Source organism: Drosophila suzukii, chromosome 2L, assembly GCF_043229965.1.
Source record: "Drosophila suzukii chromosome 2L, CBGP_Dsuzu_IsoJpt1.0, whole genome shotgun sequence".
Classification (NCBI taxonomy): domain Eukaryota; kingdom Metazoa; phylum Arthropoda; class Insecta; order Diptera; family Drosophilidae; genus Drosophila; species Drosophila suzukii.
In genome coordinates this window covers 12,028,961-12,048,956 of record NC_092080.1, presented here as the reverse complement: position 1 = coordinate 12,048,956, position 19,996 = coordinate 12,028,961, and the positions used below count along the sequence as shown (strand labels likewise).

Sequence of the window (19,996 nt, the reverse complement as noted above, 5' to 3'; positions counted from 1 at the left end):
TTTTAAACATTTTTCGAAAAATTGTCCGCGCACGTTTTGTGGAAATTTAAAATTATGACTCAAAGTTCGATTCTTTCTTCAAAAAAATAACATAAAAATTTCTAAGTAATCCTGCCCAGTATAGAGCGTAATAAATTATTGAAAGTTTGTCTAGATAGTAACATGGTATCAGTTTCTGTGAATTGTGTTGTTATTAACGACCACAAGCCGAATAAAGCTATGGTTGTTTTTCTTACAATGATGGAAACAACTTATTTCATATTGTGTACATATTCCAAAAAATTTGAAATTACATTTTAGAAATATTTTCAGTTTTAATAAGACGTAGTCTCAAAAACTATTTTAGTTTTTGCTTTTCCAAACAAATCAGCATTTAAATTTTGTTTAATGAAAATAAATAACAGCCCATGTCCCATATTCCACTGTTCCACAAACGCCGGTAATTTTGACCCACATGCAACTCGTCCTGCCGCGTGCTTAAAAAGATATTCTCATGGTCACACCGGAAACTACCGCAAAACTTGCAAAATCAAATTCTTGTGCGTGGGTTGTAAAAAAACTGAATCAAGATGAAAATGCGCTATAAAATGTCCTGCTGGCAGCAGATTTTAACCATTTTGGGGACTTCCTCGATCCCAGATTCAGAATGGGCCGTCATTTTCGCTGCTTTCCTGGATTCCTGGGACAATCCCTATTACATTCAGACCAGCACTGTAAGTTTCAAGTGGCCTCGTTTTTATTCTTGAGAAAAAGATTTATTTGTTATTATTCTACCACCAGGATCCAAACATACCGATAAGGACCGAATACCTGGTCCGACCTAGTAAAGCTTTTCTGGAATCCCTTTCTAAAGGGTTCACCACAGGACCGAAGACTGCAGAGTTCCTTGAACCAACTAGCGTCCATTCTTCTCGCCCTAGAACTTCCACTCCTAGCAAGCGCCGCGATACCATATCGCATTCACTTCCTCGTAAAGCCCCTAGTTCAGGCAAGCGTCGTGATACCATTGCGCATTCCGTTGCTGATGCTTCTGCCCAAGAGCGAAGGTCTTTAAGCCTTTCCACTGCTAGTTCTCAGCTAAAAAGTCCACGTGAGTCCGAATATGCTACCAAAGTTTATTCCAAAAAGAACCAAGATGCATCTGCATTGACAGATGATATAGTTCTTAATCCCATTAAACGCCGAGAATCACGTGCTAGTGTTTCCACAGCTATTTCTATTAAGCGCGATGAGTCGTGTTCCTCGTCAGATGAACTTAACTTGAGTTCCATAAAGCGCCAAGATACCTCTACCTCGCAAGTTGCTCCTACTTTGAGTCCGCACAAAAGTCGAGAATCACGTTCTAGTGCTTTCACAGACATGTCCACCAAGCGCAGTGATTCATGTTCCTCGTCCGATGATCCCATCTTTGGTTCCCTTAAGCGCCAACCCACATTTGCCTTGCCAAAGGCTTCTGGCTTTAATCCCATTAAGGATCAAGACTCAAGCGAACTTCTAGATGATGTCGTTATGAATCCCATTAAGCCTAGAGATACTAGTGTTTCCAAGTCATCTCAGCGCGGAAAATCACGAGCTACCACTGAAGATAAAAAAGCTTCTTCGGTCCATTCCATTAAACGTCGAAATACGTGTGTTTCCACACATACTCCACAAAACACAACTTCTTATTTGACAAGGAGACGTGATACAGTGTCCAATCCTATCAAGATCACAAAGGAGCCCACGAATTCCTTTCAAAATGAATGTGACGAATCAAGCGACGAATGCGACGACCAGCTGCCGCTCTCCAAATGGTTGATGATCAAGAAAATCAAACAACAAAAACCTGCATCCGTGGCCGGCTCTGTTCAAAAGCAGCCGCCTGCTAAAGATTCCAATGCTCCACCACCGCTAGTGAAGCGCAAAAGAGGACGCCCCTCCTTGCAGGAGAAGGCTCTGCAGCAGGCCAGGCTGGAGGCGGAGCTGAAAAATGCACAGCAGCCTCCGGAGCCAGCATCCAAGTCTTCTTTGAACGAACAAAAAAAACTTTCGACGGAGAAAAAGACCAAGAAGCAGGAGGCCAGGCTGGAGGCAGAGCTGAGGGGAGCACAGGAGCCAGTATTTAAATCCCCTTTGATCGAGGAGAATAAGCATTCGGAAAAGCGGCCAACAATAACACCAAATAAGCAGAAGCACCAGACTAAACCACTGGAGAAAGCTGCACAAAAGCAGTTGAAGGAGATACAGAAGAGGGTTAAAGCGTCACCGCTGAAAAAAACTAGCCCACATGAATTGTTCAAAACTCCGCAGTCACTGGTCAAGCCAACAACTCATAGCGAGATATTTCAACAGCCACAGAACTTGTCAAAATCATCGGGAAAGAAGGAGCCATCAAAATCTCGACTCCAAGTGATCGGGCCAATCTCACCGCACCACAAGAAAAGGACCATGTCTAACGTAGGCGTAAAAGCAGTAAGCAGTTTTTTGGACATTACATTACCTAACAACTTCCTTTTGTTGCCACAGATAAGCGCCAAAACCCCGTTGATGCCAGCCCATATGCCACCGACAGCGATCAACTTGAAACGCACAGAGGTCGGTGGATCCGCGGAGAAGGATGAGGCCCATAAGAACAGTCTTTCCAGGGGTCAGCCGGTTAGGAGGGCCAGCCATCTCTACGAGCATAACTACAACATGGCTGTCGAGGGCGATAGCCATCGGGGACAACCGGTGTATGCGTCCAACATGATGGACGAGGATCGGCTAGAGGACGACGACATGGTTCTAACCAGTCCCGTGGGCGGCGGCGAGGCCGACGGACTTGTTATCGAGTCAATAGTCGATGGTGAGTCTGACTTGTTTGACACACCTATTGAGATGTTCCGTGAGGTGGAGGAGATCGATCGCTGTCTTGAGAACTTCATCAATAAAACACCCAGCGAAATTGATAGTCAGCTGGCCCACACCACAGAGTTCTTCGAGAAGCTGCCAAGTTCGCCGACGGTCGAGGAGAATAAGGCCGAATTGGCGGGCATCTATATGGGCGAAAAAGAAGAATTGGACTACGAAGACGACGACGACGATGTGCTCTCGGTAGCTACTTCCTGGGATGGGCTCGACGATGAGACTCCACCTGAGCCGAAACCAGTTGAGAAATTGCAAACTGTTGAACAGAAACCCAAACCCACATCGAAACCCCCAAAAGAGCCACCAAAGAGAGTTGTCGCCGCAGAAACTCCAAAGGTGCAAAATGTAAAAGTTTTTCGTATACCAAAATTAAGCCCAGAGGAATTGAAGACACAGCCCTCTGTGATGCGGTCCCTCTACGAGCGGGAGGAGATTGATAATAAAGAAAAGCTATCGGCCAAGCCTGTTCCACCGCCACAGGGTGATCCTCCGCTGGCAGCATCCGCTCGCCAGCAACGCGCAGAGGCAACCGCTGCTCGACGGATCAAAGAACCATTGCCTGTTTTTGCTCCACCCTATCGAGTACCTCCGGAGTCGACGGTTCCGGTGGTCAATGCCAGCAGCAAGATGTTCATCCCCCAGCTACCCGTTGCCCAGCCCCCGCCGAAGGGTAATATCAGGATAGTAGAGGTGTTTGGGGTCAAGTGCATGCAGTCTCTGGACAACAGGTGCAGCTCGTTCAACTGCGATCATACGTTGAACAGTTTGGGTGAGGTCCAAAGGCGTCTGGTCAAAATGGATGAGGAAACTTTGGTCAGCACCTATCGCCTGATGCTGCGAAGCTTCTTCCTGTTCCAGACCTACTTCTCCTCGTTTGTGGAAATTTTCGAACATCGCCAACTTCGGGAGCAGCTCCTTTATTTGGTGAGCGACTGCCGGTTCTACAAAGACATCTCAGCTCCTTTGCTGGCTCACGTTTATAGCGTCCTGCAAAAATGTGGGATGCAGGAACAGGCCGTTGCTTGCATAATGGAGCACTTGTGGGTGCCATGCAAGGCACATAAGTTTCGAGATATGACGTTGATGGTGTTACGTATTTTGTCCAGCGGCAACTGGGAGGATTATTACGATAAGCTAGCGGAACTCAAGCGGGTGTATGAATTTGAGATACCGATAGAGAATTTAATCACCATACTTAAATCGTCTCTGGACCACGCAGAAAAATTTGCAAAAGCCCTCAGCTTGATAACCATACATGAAAAAACTACTTGCCGCAATGAAACAATTTTGTCGATCCTAGCAAACAAAAGTGCGGGCGCAGTCCAGCGACAGCCAGTGCCAGAATCCTGCCCTCCATCGTTTGTTCCACCACATGCTGCTGGTCAGCAGTGTGCACCATTCAGGGGCCATCCCGTACTGCCAAATTATAGAGAACCACCTTCGCCAATAATCGCCCATAACTTTAATGGAAACAATGGAATTCATTATTCAAATCACTTTTCTAACAATTTAATTAAGCAAAACAAACGAATGTAATTATCTATGAAATGATCTGCGAATCGATTCATACTTTTTGTTTTGACATTTAGCAGTAAATGCATATTCAATCACTTAACAATGATAGCTTAAGAATGAAAGTACCAAGTTTATTTCCAATTCATTTTTTACAAAAATGTTGTATTATTGAAATGATTAATAAATAAAAAGTTTAATGGCAAATTCAAATAAAATTTTTATGTGGGCGACACTGAAATCTCTAATTGGAACCGCAACCGAAGACAATTCTGTATCATCTCCGAATACAAGAAAAGTTATAAAATACCTGTTACTGGCTGTTAAAAATGTGGCATTTTTGAGAAATGTATGCGATTACTATCCGCTGCGACACAGAAATAACTTCAACCTAAAGACGGTTGCAACTTGTAATAATGTACAGTACATAACATATTTGGTTGGGAAATATTTCTGTTTCCTATACTTGACAAACATTAAAGCTTCGGAATTCCAAAGGTAAATTTGAAAAATGTATTTAAACAAATTTAGGAAAGATTGGATAATGGATCTAAAGGCAAAGATTTCGGATATCGTTTTGCGTTCAGACGAAATTCTTATGAACGTATATTTTAAACTAATGTTCTTCTGAAGCTTGAACGATCGCAAAACTTTGATTGAATAAGTCAGTTTTTTAAACACACCATAAAAATTCTTTTATAATTACATTTTATTAAAAAATAGGGTAGCACTAAATAAAATCGAGTCTTAACTATAAGGTAGACCTAGGTCTATCTCTTCTGTTTGCCTTTACTCCAGTTCTTTTTGCCGAAGCCCTTTTTTCCACCACTTCCTCCTCCTTTGCCACCGCCGCCCATGGGCTTCATGCGTTTGCGGGCGCCCGTAAAGTGCTCCGAATCGTCGTGGTTGTCGCCGCCCCGCTTGTGGCCCCTGCCTTCCTTCGTGTCCTCCAGATCTTTCAGCTCCAGCTTGGCGGTGCGTTGAGCCTCTGCCACCCGCTCTTGAAGGGCCATCACCTCGTCCTCTTCGCACTTGTACAGTGGCAGTTGCTTGCCCAGCAGGTGCTCGATGCGCTGGTACAGCTCAATGTCATACTGGCTGACCAAGGTGATGGCTTTGCCGGAGCGACCCGCTCTCGCTGTTCTGCCCACGCGATGGATGTAGTCTTTGCTGTGCGTGGGTATGTCGAAGTTGACGACCACATCCACATGTGGGATGTCCAGTCCGCGGGAGGCCACGTCCGTGGATATGAGAATCGAACGATTTTTCGCTTTGAATTTGTTCAAAGCAGCTAGTCGCTTGTTCTGCGACATTTGGCCGTGCAGGGGAATGGCTGCCAGTCCCAATGCCCGTAGCATTAGGGCCGTCTTAACAGTGTTATTACAGGTGCTGCAGAAGATCATAAAGCTGTTGCCCGCCAGTTCGTTGAGGATGTGAACCAGATAAACATCCTTGTATTTAACGGGGATAAACAGATATGATTGTTGCAACTGCTCAACCGTCTGATACTTGTTGGAGACCTCAACCTTTACCGGATCCTTCAGCGAGGCGCGCTGAAGTTTCTTCACCTTCTTGGTCATGGTCGCACTGAACAGGAAGGTCCGCCGTTCGCGCGGCAGCACCTTCAGGATCTTGTCCAGCTCCACCTCAAAGTCCATGTTCAGAATGCGATCTGCCTCGTCCATGACCAGGTATTTAATGGCTTTCAGGTTGAAACCCTTCATGTTCTCCAGGTGATCAACCAGGCGACCCGGTGTGGCAATGATGATGTGTGGCTTCTTGGCCAACTGCAGACCCTGGGCCACCATGTCCATGCCGCCGACGACCACACAGCACTTGATGCCAATACTGCTGCCTGGAAAAGAGAGTAGCTAGCATGAGCTTGGGTGACTTAATATTGAGATTACAACTAAGGGGGACAATTTTAACTCAGAGGTAGTGACGAATAAAGAAATAATAATTTCACATTTTCGTTGGAAAACAAAATCAAAACAGGTTTAACATCATTGTGTGGTTTGGTAATAATCAAATAAACTAAGTTAGACTTACCAAGCGCTTCAAACTGCTCGCCTATTTGGAAGGCCAGTTCCCTCGTGGGCGTTAGCACCAGGGCGAAATATCGCTGTGGATTCTCGAGCAGGGCGTGCAAAATGGGCAGGGCGAAGGCTCCCGTCTTGCCGGAGCCCGTCTCCGCCAGGCCGATCACATCCTTGCCTTGCAGTGCCACCGGAATGGCCTCACGCTGGATCTTCGAGGGCGCCTTCCACTTTAGTTCTTCGCAGGCCTGACACAAAGTATCATTGAGTCCCTGTGGGTGAAAAAGAGAAGCCTTAGAGGCTATCCGGAAGATGATTTTTGGGTGGCACAACGTACCAGATCCTTCCAGGTCAGTTTCTTGTCATCAGCTGCGTCGTCCTCCACCTCGGAGCCACTGGCACCATCGTCGCCATTTTCCACCGCCTCATCCTCATCTTCGTCGCCTTCCGCTTCCGAACCATCTTCCTGCTCCTCCTCGCCACTTAGCTCCTCCTCTTCGTCGCTGGTTTGCAGCTGCGTCTGTTCGTCCTCTGAAGTTTCCGACATTTTGTTACATGAGTTTCGGCAAAAATTTGGGCACGCTATGGAAATTACCACCAATCTCCGCACGTGGTTGGAACCATCGATAGTATCGATGGTTGGCCGCCGGTGACCAGTGCTGCCAGATTTTGGGAGACACCATAAGCTAGATTGAAAGAAATAAAAAGCTAGAATAAGCTAAAAATAAAAATAAAAAAGTTTAAAAATAAGCCAATCATAAAAACAAAAAAATTAATGCTTTTAGAATTCTATTTGTATTTATAAGTTATAGTAAAGAAATGATTTCATCAACTTCGTCATTGGATTCCGTGTATTTGGTGGATGATTTAGCTAAAGCGAGGTATTTGCTTGGAATTTCATAATCATGGCAACATTTGCCATGACGTCGTAGTCCATATTTATAAAATTCAAAAGAATATCTTTAGTGTATATTAAATTATTAAACATTTTAAAATCCAACCTAATGCCTAATATTGCGTTCAAACTTTTTAAGCCCATTTTATTGCGCAAATTGTTTTTTACAATATTCATTTGGCTGAATACTCTCTCAACCGCAGCATTTGAAAATGGAAAATACCAAAACACGAGAAACAAATATGACTTTTGTACGATTTATCGATAAAATTAAAAAAAACTGACAGTACAATCATAGAACAAAATTTGTTTTGCTCTAATTTTTTAAGCTTAAATAGGCGAAATAAAATTTAAAATAAGCCAGATTTCAAGCCATAAGCATTTCAAGTTTTGTAAGCTATTTGATTTTAAAATAAGCTAAATCTAGCTTAAAATGAGCTAATATGGCAACACTGCGTAAGTGTCAGTAAAAAAGGGAGATAGCCTCAGCGTAAGTGGCGCCCTCTGGATTTGCAAATAAATAGAATACGCCCTCTGGCCTTGGAATTTATGAATCCAACCAGAATGTATGTGGGATCCAACTAGATCGACTGAAAATCGATTTCATCAAATTATCGGGAAAGTCAGGAGCCTGTCTCCGCTATTCCAGGATGGTCTACTCGCTAGGTTATCGATGCCTCGCTCAACATCGATGCCCGATATCGATGTATTTTTACATCAAATTGATATCGAGTAATGTCGACAAAAAATCGATGCCCGATACCGATGTATTTTTTACATCACATCACTACTATTGATTGAATTTACGCAAATACAAGATTTTCCTGTTCCAATGCAAAGTAAGCCCCAAAACGGCCGTTAAAAGTGGCAGATAAGGAAAAATCAGAGCGCGTAGGCGGTGATTGTCCCAAAGCATCGCTTATCTGCGAATTGCGGGCTTTGCTTTCCGGTTGGCCAGGGAAAACGCCTACTAAAGCAAAAACTAAAAGCGTTCCAAGTCGAGTGGGAGACATTTGATACTGACAATCTGCACACAAATGTGATGTGATTCGGTTATTAATTTTCGCAATTGCATTGCAGGTAAACCATAAAAATCCATTGTGAAAATTTGTGGGGTGGTGGGTGCCAAAACGGATACTCAATAGGCGACAGCCGTAGTAAAGAGAGCGGCGAAGAGAGTGCGCAGCGAAAGGGAAAGAGAGCCTGATTTGATGTGTACTCGAAAGCGGCCGAAGAGAGCGCACTAATACACACACACACGGGGACGGAAAAAGGACGAGCAAGAGGAAGAGCTTTCCGGAGAAACTAGGATAAAGTGTGTTTGGCCAAAATGAATCCGGCGGTGGATGCGTGGGCGGTGACTCCGAGGGAGCGCCTGAAGTACCAGGAGCAGTTTAAGGCCCTCCAGCCGCAGGCAGGATTCGTCACCGGCGCCCAGGCCAAGGGATTCTTCCTGCAGTCCCAGCTGCCGCCCCTGATCCTGGGTCAAATTTGGTAAGTATCTGGATTTGTGGGACGCCGCCGTGAATCATCCCCAGATAAGACTTTCGGTACTTACTCATCCGCTTATCTCCAGGGCTCTGGCGGACACCGATTCGGATGGCAAGATGAACATCAACGAGTTCAGCATAGCCTGCAAACTGATCAACCTCAAGCTGCGCGGCATGGATGTGCCCAAGGTCCTGCCGCCCAGTCTGCTGGCCTCCCTCACCGGCGATGGGCAAAAGACGCCCTCGATGACGCCACGTGGTTCCACCAGTTCCATGAGCCCCTTGGATCCGCTCAAGGGAATGGTTCCCCCCGTCGCCGCAGTGGTTCCCCCACCCGTGGTGGCTCCTCCTCCGGTGGCCGCTGTCATCTCGCCGCCCGGCGTCGTGGATTTGGCCAAGGTGCCCGCTGGCCCCACGCCGCCCTCCAGCAACCCACCTAGTCGCCACATGTCCATCTCGGAGCGAGCGCCCTCCATCGAGTCTGTGTGAGTATTTTTATGATCGTTATCTAAGGGAATTCCAAATAAGAAAGTAAACGACCGCTTACTCATAATGCCTTTCTATGAAAACCAATAAACCTATTCTAAAAAAACTCAATTATACAACGATGATATAGAACGATAAACTGGGTCATGATTGTTAGGGAGTATTTATTGTCTTCTTTATGAAATTGGCAGTATAAAAACCTCAGCCAGATTATATAAACGCACATTATATGATTGTATTAATTATTTATCTATCCTTCTAGAAATCAAGGAGAGTGGGCCGTTCAAGCTGCCCAGAAGCGCAAATACACTCAGGTGTTCAATGCCAATGATCGCACTCGATCTGGTTACTTGACCGGAGCCCAGGCACGCGGCGTTCTAGTGCAGAGCAAGCTGCCCCAGGTGACGCTGGCCCAGATCTGGACGCTGTCTGACATCGATGGCGATGGTCGGCTCAACTGCGACGAGTTCATTCTAGCCATGTTCCTGTGCGAGAAGGCCATGGGTGGCGAGAAGATTCCGGTCACCTTGCCCCAGGACTGGGTACCGCCCAATTTGCGCAAGATTAAGTCTCGCCCTGGCTCGGTTTCTGGAGTAGTATCGCGTCCTGGCTCACAGCCCGCCTCCCGGCACGCCTCCGTATCATCGCAGGGTGGAGTGGGAGCCGTGGACGCTGATCCGACAGCCGGACTGCCTGGACAAAGTAAGTTTTTGGAATTCAATAACTTATTAAACCATAGGTATACAAAAAGTATTTGTAGATTTTAAAAGTACTATCTATTGCAATGTATAACTAATTGTGTTCTCTCGTTCCCTAGCTTCCTTCGAGGACAAGCGCAAGGAGAATTATGTGAAGGGTCAGGCAGAGCTCGATCGTAGGCGCAAGATCATGGAGGACCAGCAGCGCAAGGAGCGGGAGGAAAGGGAGCGCAAGGAGCGCGACGAGGCGGATAAGCGTGAGAAGGCCCGCTTAGAGGCCGAGCGTAAGCAGCAGGAGGAACTGGAGCGACAGCTCCAGCGTCAGCGGGAAATCGAGATGGAGAAGGAGGAGCAGCGCAAGCGGGAACTGGAAGCCAAAGAAGCGGCCAGAAAGTAAGCAACTATACTATGCCTCAAACCAATATGTACTGATTTATTTCCCATCCCATCAGGGAACTTGAAAAGCAGCGCCAGCAGGAATGGGAGCAGGCTAGAATTGCTGAGATGAACGCACAGAAGGAGAGGGAACAGGAGCGTGTCCTTAAACAGAAGGCACACAACACCCAGCTCAATGTGGAGCTGAGCACACTGAATGAAAAGGTTAATTAAAGTTTAATTTTAATTAGGCCATCTTACTAATATGCATCAATTACAGATCAAAGACCTTTCGCAGAGGATCTGCGATACTCGGGCAGGCGTGACCAATGTAAAGACCGTAATCGATGGCATGCGCACTCAGCGCGACACTTCCATGTCCGAAATGTCGCAGCTGAAGGCGCGTATCAAGGAGCAGAATGCCAAGCTGATGCAGCTCACCCAGGAGCGGGCCAAGTGGGATGCCAAAAGCAAGGCCAGCGGCGCTGCTATGGGAGGCGAGAATGCCCAGCAGGAGCAACTCAATGCGGCCTTTGCCCATAAGCAGGTGAGAAAATCTTTGTTATGACCTCACTTAATTTGAATCTTTGTCCTAACAATATGTTATTTCATCAACAGTTGCTAATTAACCAAATCAAAGACAAAGTCGAGAACATTGGTAAGGAGATTGAGTCGAAGAAGGAGGACATCAACTCCAACGACATACAGATGTCCGAGCTCAAGGCGGAACTCTCGGCTCTGCTCACCAAGTGCGAGGAGCTGTACAAGGAATACGATGTGCAGCGCACTTCGGTGCTGGAATTGAAGTACAATCGCAAGAATGAGACCAGCGTGACCTCGGCCTGGGACACAGGCGCTTCCAGTGCTTGGGGAGAGGCGGATACGACTGCCGCCGATCCTTATGCAGGTATGAGCAACGACATAACCGCTGTGGCAGCTCCAGCTGTGGATTTGAGTGGACCGGCTCCCGAAGGGTTCGTGAAATATCAGGCAGTGTACGAGTTCAACGCGCGCAATGCCGAGGAGATTACTTTCGTGCCGGGTGACATCATCCTGGTGCCATTGGAACAGAACGCCGAGCCGGGGTGGTTGGCTGGCGAGATAAATGGCCACACCGGCTGGTTCCCCGAGTCCTATGTGGAGAAGCTGGACGATGGTGTCGTTGCCCCCGTCGCCGCCGTCGAACCAGAAGTTGTGGCCGAAGTGGCCGCAGTGGCGGACACCTACAATGACAATATAACTACCAGCGAGGCTCCGGCAGCTGCTGCCGATCTAACTGCTGCCGGCGATGTCGAGTACTACATAGCCGCATATCCTTATGAGTCCGCCGAGGAGGGCGATCTGAGCTTCGGCGCCGGCGAGATGGTCATGGTCATCAAGAAGGAGGGAGAATGGTGGACGGGAACCATTGGCAGTCGCACCGGCATGTTCCCCTCGAACTACGTCCAAAAGGCGGACGTGGGTACGGCCAGCACGGCCCCAGCGGATCCAGTAGAAGCTCTGGATCAGGTAAGTGGATAGCTTATTAAAAAATTGTAGTTTTGTGTGGGTCTATTTGTTTAACAAGTCGATTGGTATATTCAAGCAAGCAAAGAACTAGGTACCAATATCAAAAAGTTGTAGGAACTTTTTATAAACTCAATCTGCGATACAGATTTTATAATACTAATGTAACTGTAATTAAATGTTCTAGATGTTCTAGGTACTGATATCCAAAAAGTGTAGGAGTTATTTACAAACTTATTCCGAGATACAAAATACAAATGTAATTATATTTAAATTTTCTAGATATATTTTCAATGATATAAATATGTTTATTGTAAAATCTTGAATAAGTACCTTTTATTCTCATGCTAACTTCTGAACAATGTGTTAGGTATCTTAAAACTTAGAGTGTTAGATTTTTGGAAATTTTCTGTTCAGGAGAAAGTTGCAAGTATTATGTAAATACAATTTCAAGGCCAAATTAGTAGTTTGACTCACACTTTTGTTCACGTATACAAAGTTCACAACCCCAGAGTTTTTAGTCGTGTCTAACCGTTGCCCTCATGTCCATCTACTAATCCAATGCTTTTCATGTGCTGTGCTTTTTGCCACCGTTGTCGTAACACTTGCACTGAACCAGGAGACGACGCTGAACGGCAACGCTGCCTACGCCGCTGCTCCCGTGGAGGCAGAGGAGCAGCTCTTCCAGCCGCTGCCTGTCCAAGAGCTCAGCGAGCAGCCGATCGCCAGCCCGGGCGTTGGCGCCGAGGAGGCACACGAAGACCTCGACACTGAAGTTTCCCAGATCAATACACAGTCCAAGACACAAAGCAGCGAGCCGGCCGAGAGCTACAGCCGACCCATGTCACGCACCTCTTCCATGACACCCGTAAATAGTTGACACCGCCTGTTACTGCGCCCATTTATAGTAGCATTTAATAAACCAACATCTTTATTTTGTATAATCATCTTACAGGGCATGCGGGCCAAGCGTTCGGAGATTGCTCAAGTAATCGCACCCTATGAGGCAACCAGCACCGAGCAGCTTTCACTGACGCGAGGCCAATTGATCATGATCCGCAAGAAGACGGACTCCGGCTGGTGGGAGGGTGAGCTGCAGGCGAAGGGAAGGCGACGCCAGATCGGTTGGTTCCCGGCCACGTATGTGAAGGTTCTCCAAGGCGGGCGCAACAGTGGACGCAACACTCCAGTGTCCGGCAGCCGCATCGAAATGACCGAGCAGATCTTGGGTGGGTATTTAGATATAGGCCTGTATGAAGCTGAACTGAAAAACTAGAATTACCAAAGGAACATTCTAGCCTTTGGATGTTATGTTTTATTTGAGTTCTAAATAGATATGATTCAAATTGATTTTTAATGTTTTCTACCCCTACAGACAAGGTCATCGCTCTCTATCCGTACAAAGCACAAAATGACGACGAGCTGTCGTTTGAGAAGGACGACATCATCAGCGTGCTGGGTCGGGATGAGCCGGAGTGGTGGCGCGGCGAGCTGAATGGCCTTTCCGGATTGTTCCCCAGCAACTATGTGGGACCCTTCGTGACGTCCGGTAAGCCGGTGAAAGCTAATGGCACCGCCAAGCAGTGAATCTCACAACTGCAGCTCCAGCCCTCTGCCAGGCGTAGCTCTCTTATTTCCACATTCCATATACATAAATTATTAATTTTATCTACTATTTTTGATTTCGAATAAGCCATGCCAATTTGTTCTCGCCTCGTCGCTGTCAAAGAAAATACCCTCTTATGTTTAATGTTAATTTGTTGCAATATTTCCAAGATGTATCTAATTGTTAATTGTGATTATTTAGTTTTTAGATTTAATCTTAAGTTGATCGATGGCGCACTCTCTCTTTTTCGTTTAGCCAATCTATAGTGTTAATTTATTTGTGTATTTATTTAGCCTCCATATTTATATTTTGTATTGCATTATTTGTATTTTGTATATAAAGTAAACCAATTAAATGCGATTTCGATTTTAATTGCCAACAGGAAACGTATAACGAGCCTTCGGCTTTGGCCTCTAAGCGGCAACAGGCACTCGCTTACACAAAAAACCGACAAACAAATCTACACGATCCCTTGGGAATTGGGTTATCTTAAGATCAGCAGCAGCATCAATATCCTCCGTAACTACCTAGCCGAAATTCGAACGATATTCTGAAGAGCCCAAAAGTCGGCTACTTACATTGTTCAACCTGAATGGTTGTCATACGTCGTTTTTTCCACAATGTTTATCCTCTTCGGTGTGAAATTCCCTTAACTTGTTGATAGAATTAGTAAGCAGATCTCATCTGAAACCATTTATAGAATCAAACATTGCTCTCATGTTCGTAACCGATCAATCGAAAGATACAACCGAAATCTAGTAAGTCACATTTTAAAGGATTTATATAGTAATCTGCATATGGAAACTACAAAATACATAATGATATCAAATGACAATTACAATTTCGTTGTATTAGATGTGTTTATCGATCAAAGCCAGAATATTCAACAGTTTTTTCCCAAATGCTACTATACACACACGCATATAGTATCTATAACGATGGTTTTCTGTGTTTTCCAATAATATCCGAATATAATTGTATATACTTAAAGTATTCCAACCAACAAGTGGGAGTACGAATTATTGTTAACTAAATATTAAGCATGATGACCATTTTCTTATATCTTAATGAAAACTATGAAGACATCAAGAATAATGGATATACGGGAGATATATTAGCTTACATGTACGGGCAACAGTATTGATAATATTAAAGATATTTATAATTGGTTTAATTCTTTTTTTGAGTAACATACTTGATTTAATAACTAATTTAAGCGCTTGTCTCAACTGCCATAATTGTATTTATTTAATGTCTATTGTCTTATTGATGAATGTTGAATTGTTTGCCGCTAGCTTAAAGTATCTGTGTCCGAAGCATAGGAATGGATGAGATGTAAAAATTGAGTATGTACAAAATCCACATAGAGAAGTTCATTCAAGCCGATTGGAATGATAGTCGGATATTATAGAGGGCCACGTTATGCTGCTCGAATCTGTTTATGCTAGTTACAGGTAGTCTGTTTATCAAAATCACACATATTTGTATGTATCTACGCTATTTCGTACATATGAAGAAACACTGTCGAATGCCTTTCAAAAAATGATAACCAAAAAAAATCACCTTACATGGATTAACTTAATCGTAACTTGTTATTGCATACCACGACTATTTATGCGTCTATAGCTCTATTAAACGAAACCAAAGTAAAAAATCGTTATAAGCCCCGCAAAGCGGCGATCAGTTGGCGAAACAAACTCAACTGATCTTCGCTGGGCAGGGAATTTCTGAAAGCATAAACACATATTTATGTAGCTAAATGTTGGGTTGATTATTGATTCCACACATATGTACTAATAAATTTAAACGAACCAAAAAACTATGATATACATACTATATAGAGAAAGTACTAAAAATTTCTTTAGAAAAAGCAAAGCAAAAATGTTAATTGAGATATTCGTACATTTCGAGCCCCACATATACAACACCCCCGCATACATATAATGCTCATATAAGCGTACTTGTTTAATCGTTAAAAAAGTTAATTATTGTAAACAATGCTTAAGAATACTTACCGACGACGAGGAGGAAACCCCAATTCTGTACGCATTAGCACACTCACCTACACTGAGACTCACTTTAAACGCGAAATGGTGACCATCGATATATTTACCTATATACAAGCCGAACTGAGGAGAACTTATAGACATCCTCTGCAGACACACAATGCATACGAGTAAATATAAAGTGAATTCTTCGAGAAAAACAAAACTAAAAAAATACCATTAAACATATTGAAATATATCAGTTTCAAACATAATTAGAAGAAAAGTAAAAAAAGGAGAAAACAAAAAATATTAAATTAAATTATGAAAATAAAAAAATAACACATATTTGGTGCAATAAATGTATAAAAGGAATTTCAAACAAAATGTTTTTTAATTTTTATACCTAGTAATGTAAAAGGGTATACTGTTTTGGTATTATAGGATTCAATAGGATGGGATGTAAGATGGATCCTATAGGGTTGACTCCAATTGTATACTCCAAAAGTTCCCAACTTAAATGGTCGGAACAGCCGACTATAGTACTCCGAATTTTCCATTACTATATGGTGATTATTCACCCACAGAGATCGAGCCTCATCAAGGTGCCATTGACAGAAGATCAAAGGGAATCCAGAGATTATGGCAACAGTGGTGCAGATCTGAAGCCGATTCGGGTGGTCAGGTGGATGCCACATCCAAGAATAAGCTGCAGGGAACCATCCAAGCTGTTCACATATCCAAGCGGCGGGATGGACAACTCATGGGATGCGCTTACGTGCGATTCGAGTGCAATGAGGTGATGGCAAGGTCCATGTTCCAGGAAAATGGCAATCGGTTGGTTGGCAAAACCGTAGTGGTCGACTGGCAGCCTCAATCGCCCAAAAAACGATTCGTTCCTTGGCGATGCTGGTGAAAGTATCGCCACCCATCCATCTGTTACCAAATTACAAGAGTTTCGTTCCAAATTATTGTTTTTTTTTCATTAAATTTATTTTTAGTAAAATTTTTTTTCTTATATAATATTTAAAATCAGTTTAACAATTTACAATTCTTACTTTCGGGTTTGCATCGTGTGTTTTTTGAATTTTTTTTTGTTATTTTGCGCTATCAATATTTTTATTAATTTTGAAGTATGCACAACTTAAGGCCTACGGTATGAAAACTGCAAACACTTTCTCGATTTAGTCATCAATTGAATTCAAGGTTAGTTTTCTTAAGCAAGTAATTTATGAGTCAGCGTCCAATATATAAATTGTTTATCCCACAATCCATATTCTATTTCGAAAATTCAATGGAATAATTCAAGTTCATATAGAAAACCTGCTCACAATATAACACAGCTCTGATTTTTTATGTTTTTTTCCATTAAAGGTTTATTGAAATGACAATTTCCAAGATCCCGCGTCTCTTGTAGCCGTTTATTGTCTTTCTGATCGAAATAAAAATGTGAAACAAACTATGATAACCAATTCTATCTGATCTGGTGTGCATATTCAGAAGGCAATTTCTTGGATAGAACATAATGCGAATACAAACTACTTAGGTCTTAGATGGTTAAACTAAAGTTTGGTACTAGGGGCGCGTTGCACATCAGTTAGAAAATATATATTTATTTTGTATTACTCGTAGTTGGTAGGTATGTGTTCCATTTCCACGATTTACCGTTAGCAGTCCCCGCAAATATTTTTAGGTAGGTAGGTTCCAGAATATTATCCCATCATTCTGGATATTGGCTACTGTATCCTCAGTTGGCTCCGTGCTTCTCCTTGGGTCTGGTCTGGTAATTAGAATTTATTCTTCTAATGCATTTTCAAATCTACGTCAGCATAGTGAATTTATTTATATTCAACTATCTCTAGTTTATTTTACTTGATTTTGAGCATGTTAAACTATTTTTTTATGCTTGGTTAGCTCAATCCTAGTCATGCACTCATTCCACACATAATCGTTCGCAAATCTCTCGCTCGTTCGAACATTTCCACCATTAGGTATTCATCTTTATCGTTCGTAAATGTTTACAAAAATAATTTATAAATTACATAACTCTGTCCATTTACCTGTCCACTATTAGTTACTTGATTTGTGTATATTTTATAGTTAGGGTCAGCCAAAGTTTTACTCAGCTGTCTCTGTGGTGTGATTTTCTTTTAAATAAAAGGTCAGCATATAGAGGTACTACAGAAAATCTATAAATGTATGATCTCTTGTAATAGGAACCTGATGTTATCAAAACTAAAATTGACTTATCAACAGACTTGGAATTTCTTAAAATTTCTGTAGTTGTCTCATAGTTTTAAAATGCATTAAAATGTTACTTGTAATAGGCTGATGAAAGTTATTGAACTCACAGTTTCAACTGAGTAAAACATTGCTGTATTATTCTTAGTTCTGACTCTGCGGCTATACAGAAATTAATTACTTTAAACTCATTAATTTATTAACTAAGGCTAAAATTGAACTAAACTCTGCGATTTCACTATGTTATCGAACTAAGTACGCGTTTAAGTACGGTTAGCAACACATTATCGCAATGTGATCTCAATTTGGTACATTTTGTCTAAATTATAAACAAAGAAATCAACGTTTGTTATAGGCTTAATAAGAACTTTGGCTACGCTTTGTTAGTTATTAAACAATTAATTTGCTTGCTTGCTATTTTGGAACACATCTGCTGAAATCACTAAATCGGTTTTTCGATATATACGTTTGTGGTACATAATAACAATTGATCGGGATTAAACACTAAACACAAACTGGAAGTTACAAATCTTAAGAAGCGAGTTAAAATATTAAGAAATTAATTTGTTGTTCAAATCTGGTGTTATATACAATTTTTTTTCCGCTATTTCCTTTCCCAGGCTTTTGTCCGATTCTTGTGGTTTGACAATATAATTATAAAGCTTTTTGTTTTAAACCATTTTTTTTTGGGGAAACTATTTTGCAACTCTTTGTCAACTTTAGGCTTACAAACTAGGTCATATAAATGTGTGTGGGGTGTGTTCCGGAGTTAGTTAGTAGAACATCTCGTATGGGAATAGGCGCCGCCGTGAACTTTTTGAAATACGGGATGGTGGTACTGAGATGGTTGGCAGATCCTCGTCCTCGTCATCATCCAGTTCCTCCTCCACATCGCCATCCGTGCTCGATACTCAAATGATGCTCTCGTCGTTGTTGCGGGTCAGCCGAATGCTTGTCGTGGTGGTGGTGGCGGTATTGGCATCCGATCCCGATCCTGGACTGGAACCCGATCTCCTGCCCGTGGCTGGGGTCGTAAACGTGGTGACCACAATGTTCTCGTCATCGTACGAATCAAAGTCCTCATCCTCATCGTCATCGTTCTCCTCGGAATCCGAATCGGAATCCTCGTAGTCCAACAGAGCCTTGGTCACCTGGTTTCTCCGGCCCGCTTGGGTAACCGCTGCCCCGCCCACCGCTCCCGCGTTCATGCGACGGATTTGGGCGCGGGGCGTGTTGGAGGGGCGTGGCAGAAGGGGTTCCCTGCCGCTCAATCGCATCATTCGTTCGCTGTTGGCTCCGCCGACGGCGGACAGTGCTGCTCCCTCCCAGTCATCCGAATCCGCCGGCTCGCACAAGGACTTGGAGTGTCCATGCTGGTACGACGACTCCTCGGGTATTGTGTCTCTGTTGGTGGTGTTGTGTGGTGTGTGCGGTGGTTGTAGGTGGTTTGGATTGGTGGTCGGTAATCGATGGTGTGGGATGATGTGAAGAGAAGGCGTAGAAAGTTAATGTCATAGTTGTGATCAATTTTGGCTAATGATTTGGTTTGGGTATTCGTTTTGGGTTAATGTTAGCATGTGAAACTACGGCTAATTAAGGAAGAGTTTTTTAAATTACTTTGTAAAAAACTTACAATTAATAAGGAGTAAATTTAAAAAAATATATTTATTCATTTTAGGCACTACATTTAAGCAAATTAAAACAGGAACAGGAAGATGGAAGATAAGCTTATAAGGAAGACTTGTTTAAGGCACAGTATAACAGTTCTACTTTACATTTACACTACGTGTTTCGTAAATACAATACAATTTCTTCGAGTCCGCTGTTTGGATTTTGTTTGTAAACTAAGAATTTAATGAAAAAATGGTTTTGGGATTAGCACAGAGAAGAATGTTCGTGTTAAGTGGGTTCAGTTGTTAGTTGTGCCGAGCCCAGGCACTGTGTTACACGTATAACACTTTGGAAAGATACTTTGTCTAATACTTACACATAGTTTGTGTGATTAAAGCCGTTCAAAGATACACTTTAATTTAGGTATAGAAATTGTGTCTAGGAAAAGTTATCACAGGTGCTCCCAACTGTATAACAGTTTGGTGTCAGTGTGTGTTTTGTGTGCGTGTAGAAATATGTGGTGTGTTTTTGTGCATTTAGTGGACAGTTTAGCTAGTTAATGGCTCTGGCTCTGTGCTCGTTTCGGGTTTGACTAATCAGATTCAATTGATACGCCGCTAAAAAATATAATTTTTCATCAAATCGTTTACCAATGAGATTGGTTCGTTA

General features: G+C 43.2%; 4 protein-coding genes across 50 annotated transcripts in view; 2 read left to right on the top strand and 2 right to left on the bottom strand.

Moving 5' to 3' along the window:
* The first annotated feature begins 493 nt into the window (after positions 1–493).
* del (deadlock) lies at positions 494–4,616 on the top strand. 3 transcript variants are annotated; one of them, XM_017090182.4, is made up of 3 exons: positions 494–713; positions 781–2,436; positions 2,506–4,616. In XM_017090182.4, exons 1-3 carry the CDS (start codon positions 570–572, stop codon positions 4,420–4,422), a joined length of 3,717 nt encoding a protein of 1,238 aa, XP_016945671.3. In that variant the 5' UTR covers positions 494–569; the 3' UTR covers positions 4,423–4,616. The 3 variants fall into 3 exon arrangements, with proteins under 3 accessions (XP_016945671.3, XP_016945670.3, XP_016945669.3); XM_017090181.4 differs by having other exon boundaries at positions 781–2,448; XM_017090180.4 differs by having other exon boundaries at positions 781–2,451.
* A 473-nt stretch (positions 4,617–5,089) lies between these two features.
* pths (probable ATP-dependent RNA helicase DDX47) lies at positions 5,090–7,068 on the bottom strand. The gene is made up of 3 exons (XM_017068296.4): positions 6,772–7,068; positions 6,448–6,706; positions 5,090–6,253 (listed from the first exon to the last, which is right to left on the bottom strand). Exons 1-3 carry the CDS (start codon positions 6,979–6,981, stop codon positions 5,169–5,171), a joined length of 1,554 nt encoding a protein of 517 aa, XP_016923785.3. The 5' UTR covers positions 6,982–7,068; the 3' UTR covers positions 5,090–5,168.
* Positions 7,069–8,041: 973 nt separating this feature from the next.
* Positions 8,042–17,029, top strand: Dap160 (dynamin associated protein 160). Of its 4 annotated transcripts, none has more exons than XM_017080692.4 (12): positions 8,042–8,168; positions 8,410–8,823; positions 8,906–9,304; positions 9,568–10,007; positions 10,123–10,396; positions 10,456–10,603; positions 10,659–10,925; positions 10,997–11,887; positions 12,504–12,752; positions 12,840–13,113; positions 13,260–13,433; positions 13,873–15,862. In XM_017080692.4, the coding sequence occupies exons 2-12, from the start codon at positions 8,660–8,662 to the stop codon at positions 13,881–13,883; spliced, it is 3,291 nt and encodes a 1,096-aa protein (XP_016936181.3). In that variant the 5' UTR covers positions 8,042–8,168; positions 8,410–8,659; the 3' UTR covers positions 13,884–15,862. The 4 variants fall into 4 exon arrangements, with proteins under 4 accessions (XP_016936181.3, XP_016936189.2, XP_016936166.3 ...); XM_017080677.4 differs by lacking the exon at positions 13,873–15,862 and adding an exon at positions 16,063–17,029 and having other exon boundaries at positions 8,054–8,168; XM_017080684.4 differs by lacking the exons at positions 12,504–12,752; positions 13,873–15,862 and adding an exon at positions 16,063–17,029 and having other exon boundaries at positions 8,055–8,168.
* A 412-nt stretch (positions 17,030–17,441) lies between these two features.
* Nhe2 (Na[+]/H[+] hydrogen exchanger 2) overlaps positions 17,442–19,996 on the bottom strand; it is a 31,325-nt gene continuing 28,770 nt past the window's right edge. For 38 of the 42 annotated variants that reach the window (XM_065868800.2, XM_065868806.2, XM_065868799.2 and 35 more), the window contains one exon: positions 17,442–19,120. In XM_065868800.2, the coding sequence (XP_065724872.2) occupies positions 18,628–19,120 (493 nt within the window). In that variant the 3' untranslated portion in view covers positions 17,442–18,627. Of the gene's footprint in view, positions 19,121–19,362; positions 19,945–19,996 lie in introns of those variants that run through there. The other 4 variants (XM_065868832.2, XM_065868838.2, XM_065868839.2 and 1 more) reach the window with 1 other exon arrangement.